This window comes from Artemia sp. Qi Xiang Cuo, chromosome 4 (assembly GCF_049724085.1).
Source record: "Artemia sp. Qi Xiang Cuo chromosome 4, ASM4972408v1, whole genome shotgun sequence".
NCBI lineage: Eukaryota > Metazoa > Arthropoda > Branchiopoda > Anostraca > Artemiidae > Artemia > Artemia sp. Qi Xiang Cuo.
This window is the reverse complement of record NC_142797.1, coordinates 88,687,811-88,694,175: the sequence shown is the minus strand read 5'-3', so window position 1 is coordinate 88,694,175 and position 6,365 is coordinate 88,687,811. Positions and strand designations below refer to the sequence as shown.

The following is a 6,365-nucleotide window of genomic DNA, read 5'->3' as shown; positions in this document are numbered from 1 at the left end:
AATTGCATGTTGAAGCAGAACACCATCGTGGGAGGATCCCCTATAGGAGGACAACTGCGAAAGGACGGAGGATCCAGATTTATGGAAAACGGCCTATGCAAGGTGGTGGAGAAGAGTGGCTTTCCGCCACCACCCATTTAGCCAAGAAACCACCTCTCTTGAAATCCTGAAAAAAGGGTCCAGTATTATACGAACATCTGCTACCGCGTCCGGGTTAACCGACGAACAACGAATTTTGAATGATGAAAATGCAATTTTACATGCTACCGCGTCCGGGGTAGCCGACGAACAACCAATCTTGAATGATAATAATGCGATTTTACATGCTACCGCGTCCGGGGCAGCCGACGATCCTATGCCTAGGACGACCCCCACCCGGGGTGAAAATCCACACGGTTGTTCCGTTCCGACAAAAACCACCCTACACTTTGGCACGCTAAACATCCAAACACTTGCCAAACCGGGAAAACTAGATCTTGCCCTTAGAGAACTACAGAGGTACAATTGGGATGTTATTGGCCTCTCTGAGACTCACCTCCCCCTAACGAGTGAGGAAAACCTCTCTGGAGCTCTTGTTGTCCGGCCACAAGGACGGAGTTCATTGACAAGGTGTAGGATTCTTCGTATCATCAACTGCCAAAAAATCTCTAATCTCCTTCACCCCAGTCTCAGAAAGAATAACCATCTTACGACTAAAGGGAGCTGCCAAGAATATCTCTGTCGTCCAAGTCTATGCCCCAGACTCCACCAGAAGTGAGGAAGAATGCGATGAATTCTATTTCACACTACAAAGCGTCATTGACCAAATCCATAAGAAAGACGTACTGATTGTCATGGGGGACTTTAACGCTATAGTAGGTATGGATAATACCGGTCGATCCGTTGTAATGGGGACTTTTGGTCACGGAAAACTCAATGCGAGAGGGGAACGATTGCTCGACTTCTGCCGAAAAATCAAGTTATTCTTAACGAACACAATGTTCAAACACCGCCATCGACCTAAAGTGACCTGGAGATCCCCAGACGGTAAAACCGAGAACATGATTGATTATATCTTGATATTGAAGCGCTGCAAGTCTTCCGTAATAGACACAGTAACATGAACTGGAACAGGCTCTGAATCCGATCACAGTTTCTTGATGTAAAGGTTCAAGTTACGAATGATAAAATTGCAAAAAGCAACAAAAATCCCAAGATTCCGGATGGATCTGGAGCGGGATCCTGCAAAAAGGCAAACCTACACTTCCACTCTATATGAAAAGTTCAGAGATATCCTGGAAAATCATCCTCCCTTGACCAGCACTAATGAGATAGACTCCCTGTCCAGTCAGGCTGCATCAGCAATAATAGAGACAGCAAATGACGTCCTCGGATGGAAAACTCCAAATGAAAAACAATGGATCACAGACGATATTATTGAGCTATGCGAGGATAAGCAACTTTTTTGCAATAAATCCGACCGTCACAATTGGGATACTTACAAGCTCCTCAAGAGAAGAGTAGACCGAGAGATCAGAAAGGCACTACGTAACCACATGCGGAAGAAATACGAAGACTGCGAAGTACTGTTCAAGAAGGGGAATAGCGGAGCTGTTTTCAGAATGGTACGTGAGTTAAGCCGGAAAAAAGAGCCGCAAACATCAGTGATCCTGGACAAAGACGGAAATGAGATCTACGATTCAAAGATGAAACTTGAAAGATGGAAAGAATACTTTAACGATAAACTGAGTCCCCCAGTAGCTGCGGATCCTAAAATACTAACCCGCTTCCCCATACCTGACCAAGAACTCAGACCACCACCCCCACTCAAGTCAGAAACCGAGTCAGCAATCAAGTCGCTCAAACAAGGAAAAGCCCCTGGCCCAGACGGAGTCACCGCTGAACTCATTAACGTCAGATCGGATGATGTAACTGACCTGTACCATGCCATTGTGTCTGCGGTGTGGGAAATCGGTCACGTACCCCGTCAGTGGTGCAAGGCTGCCATTGTACCCATTCAAAAAAACGGGTAAAAAAAAGAGTGCAGAAACTACCGTCCGATCAGCCTCACGAGCCATCGGTCACGTGTCCTGACAAAAGTCCTACTCCAACACATACAAGCAACAACTGCCTTTGCCATTGGAGAATATCAGGCCGGCTTCCGCCCTGGAAGATCAACAATCGATCAGATATTTGTCGTTCGGCAACTCATGGAACGACACATCGAATTCAACCAAGAACTCTACCAACTATTCGTTGATTTCCGTCAGGCATTTGACCTGATATGGCGCGAAGGACTTCGGCATATCCTCCTTCACTACGGCATCCCTTATGAGATAGTCCAAATAATCAAGAGTCTGTACAACCAGTTCCGAGGCCAAGTAATAACCGTTGATGGGTTGTCAGAAGAGTTTACAACTTCGTCAGGAGTACTCCAGGGTTGTATTTTATCACCACATCTCTTCAACCTCTTTTTAAATGCCGTTCTATCAATGATGCAGTCGGAATATGGCGCAACAATAGGAGGGGTGCTAATAGAGAATCTTGCCTACGCTGATGATATTGATGAGCTAGCCAACTCTACACAAGAATTGCAGGCACAAGCTGATAAACTCTACGATACTACAAAGCCGTTCGGGATGGAGTTCGGGAAGACCAAAGTCATGGTAACTACGAGACGTGAACTAGACAACCCGCCCATTATCATCATAGGCGAAAGACTGGTTGAAACAGTTGACCACTTCCTGTACCTTGGTAGCCTACTCTCCTCAGATAATTGCCATAGCTCTGCAATGAACCATCGATTGCACTTGCTAGCTCTAGCTTCCGAAGACTAGCCAACCTCTGGAAAAGTAACCACCTATCCAACAGACTGAAAATGCGACTATTCAACAGTTTTGTAATACCCATAGTTATTTATGGATGCGAAACATGGACCCTTAAAACCGAACACGAAATAAAACTTCTAGCTTTTGAGGTGAGATGCCTCCGTCGCATTTCTAGAATCAAATACACTGACCGAATCACAAATGTGGAAGTACGTGAAAGGCTCCAGTCCACTGAAACTATACTCAGTAAAATCAAGAAGCAAGAACTGCGCTGGGTCGGCCACGTCAAGCGAATGGAGCCGAGCCGCCTTCCGAAAATCGCCCTTGAAGGATCCCTCCATGGCCTTCGTCCACGAGGCACACCACGAAAACGATGGATGGAGAACTTCCACTTCGACAACGTCAAGATAGCCCCGTTATCACGTGTCGCACCAGATAAAGCAATGTACCGAGCCCTTACGCATGAGCTAGCAAGAGGAGTGGCCCCAAAGTGTCCCACGAGGATGGCCGGGACCTAAGTAAGTATTGAATAAATTCATCTATTATTTTTAGGTTGCGAGAATAAGGATTCACAGTGTAATAGCCTGGTGAATTTTAGAATTGACCGGATGTAAAGAGAAATGCCACCAGAGGACTTGGTTAATTTTCTTTCAATATGAATAGCTTGAAAGCCAGGGAGGGAAAATTCATTAGTATTACCAATTTCTGAAAGCCACGTCTCCGTTATTCCAATTACGTCGAAAGGGCAGTAACCGTTAATTAAAATTAAATCTTTAAAATTAGTCCTATCTCTTATGCTTCTGATGTTAAAGCAAATTATATTAAGTTTTGTCTCTTCCGTTAGCTTAGGTTTTACATTCTTTACAAAATCAAAAGTGTCGAGATATTCACAGATAATATGGATTAAGGGGCTATCAGGCTAGCTAAGGGGTTGTTGCGCAAATTATTTTGGTCATCGTAATAGTTAAAAACAACATTAATGCGCAGTGATAATTTCGTGAGAAACGTAAAATCTTGCATAGTGTACATTTAAATATCCATTGTGGTCAAAGTTTCATCATTTGCTTGATTTGAATATTGAAATTCAGGAGGGGACAGCCCCTTTCATATACGGAATAATTTCTGTTCGTTTTAAGTTTTAATGTCGCTCCTTACTTTCAGTTTAAAAAACTTGTTTTTTTTATTTAATTTCTGATCGTTTTTTAGTTAATGCAGCTTTCATTTTGGCTCACTGTCATTGAATAAGTAAACAAAATTCACATAGGATTTTTACTTCCCTTTTGCTAAATAGCTGTCTCTAAATTTGGTTATGACGTAATTTGCAACTTAACTTACGTGACCGTAGTCAATACCTTTCTCTTTAAGCTAAAGTTTAAATTTTCTTCAAATTCCTTAATCACAAAGGCCGTTAATTAGAATAAATAGCTCTTATGAAAGTACTAAAAAATCTTTGGCTTAAAGAGTGAGGCATTGACTAGAAGGTGAACCCAATCATATAGCTAATATTTTTTGTTCGGTTTAAGTTTTGATGTTGTTCCTTACTTTCAGTTGAAAAACTTGTTTTTTTATATTTAATTTCTGATTTTTGTTTTAAATAATGATGGGAAATCCGGCACCCCTCTCATAGACATGTCTCTTCCCCCATGAAACTTTGTTCATGAAAAGATCCTCCCATATAATCCCCGACCTCTCCTCCACCCCCCCGATCAGCAAAAAATCCCCCGGAAAACGGCTGTATGCTGCCCAAAAACTAGTACTGTATGTTAACATTGGGTAAAGTTCATAACTTTCAGCCCTCTCCCTGGGGGCTTTGAGGGATTAAGTTATCCTAAAAGACATAGTTATAATATTTTCGACAATGCTGAACAAAATGGCTTTCTCAAAATTTTGATCGAGTGACTTTGGGGAAAAAAATGAGCGTGGGAGGGGGCCTAGTTACCCACCACTTTTTGGTCACTTAAAAAGGGCACTAGAACTTTTAATTTCCCTTCGAATGAGCCCTCTCACGATATTCTAGGACCACTGGGTCGATACGATCACCCCTGGGAAAAAGAAAAAGAAAATAAAAAAAACACCCATCTGTGATCTTTCTTCTGGCAAAAAATGGAAAATTCCACATTTTTGTACATAGGAGCTTGAAACCTCTGCAGTAGGGTTCTCTGATACGTTGAATATGATGGTGTGATGTTCATTAAGGTTCTATAACTTTTAGGGGGTCTTTCTTCCTTTTTTCGAAAATCAGCCAAATTTTCTCAGGCACGTAACTTTTGATGGGTAAGATTAAACTTGATGAAACTTATATATTTGAAATCAGAATTAAAATTTGATTCTTTTTATGTATCTATTGGTATCAAAATTCCGTTTTTTAGAGCTTCGGTTACCATTTAGCCGGGTCGCTCCTTTCTTACAGTTCGTTACCACCAACTGTTTGATAATTGAGCTATAGCTGTTTGCAAGATGTCATCGCCTAGGAGTTTGGTGATAGCTTTCTTTTTGAGAATATTTTTGGTTTCCTCTGGTTCATTACTAGCCTCAATTAAGTGACTGACTGTGAGATAAGTTGCAAGTCCTTGCCCTTCTTTGCAACTTTCGGATGAATCTTTTGGGGGGGCAGGATGTTGAAGTAAACTTAGGTAAGGGATAGGGGGACTGACTAATACCTTGAGTATGAACATTGTTTGCCTCTTTAGGAAATGATACTGTATTTGCATCTTCTACAACAACTGTTGCTTGGCATCTACTGGGCCGATGGGGTGTGGGTTGCTGAGGGATTCTTGCAGCTACAACTGAGTAGGGTAGGTTCATTTTATCCGATGTTCTAAGGATTACGACTCGCTTTTGGTGAGCCGGGCAAGATTTTTTTTGGAGGGCTTTGTGTCCCTTACGGTTACAATTTCTGCAGAAAGGGTCTGACTCAGGGCATTCACTAATTGCGTGGCCTGTTTTCCCACACTTAAGGCAAGACAGATGGGACTGTTTGCAGTGTTTTTTGCTTTGGCCGTGGGCGAGACAAGTAGAGCATTGTAGGGGCTTAGGCTTATAAATCTTATAAAAAAGGGACATACCGTACAAGAATGTTTCTCTGTTTAGCTCAACTTTGCAGGAAATGAGGATTAAACGGCTTGGGTGAAGGACTCCTTCTTTGTTTAAACTTAGCCTTATTGCAGTTGAAGGATTTATGAGAAGGCCTGAAGAATCTATTAGTTCAGTTTGTATTTCCTCCACTTTTACACTGGTATCAACACCATAAAGCACATACTTGTGTAACTTTTCACATTTTTTTTGTGGCTAAAATTTTCGAGCCATCAAGAATTATTTCTTTGGATTTTGACAGCATATGGTCTGCCGCCTGAGAAGACGTAAAGTAAATATCAATAGACTCGTCCTGCTTGAAAACAAGTTCAAAATTTACCTTGGTGATCAGAAAAACAGCGTTCCTAATTTGCAATATTCGATCTTTTGAAAAGGGTTGGCCATTGATTTTCTTGATTGAGACAGTATAATGATTGCGGTAACCTGTACTGCTAGTTTCTGGGACACTTGAAGGGAGGGGTTGCA

General features: G+C 42.0%; 1 protein-coding gene across 1 annotated transcript; it reads left to right on the top strand.

Annotated features, from left to right (window-relative positions):
• The first annotated feature begins 1,160 nt into the window (after positions 1-1,160).
• LOC148953600 (uncharacterized) lies at positions 1,161-2,012 on the top strand. Its single transcript, XM_089088023.1, has one exon. The coding sequence runs from the start codon at positions 1,161-1,163 to the stop codon at positions 2,010-2,012; it is 852 nt and encodes a 283-aa protein (XP_088944149.1).
• Positions 2,013-6,365: the final 4,353 nt, after the last annotated feature.

Bases quoted from the DNA above. Each gene is read 5' to 3' on its own strand.
- LOC148953600 (XM_089088023.1), top strand. From the start codon at position 1,161: ATGATAAAATTGCAAAAAGCAACAAAAATCCCAAGATTCCGGATGGAT.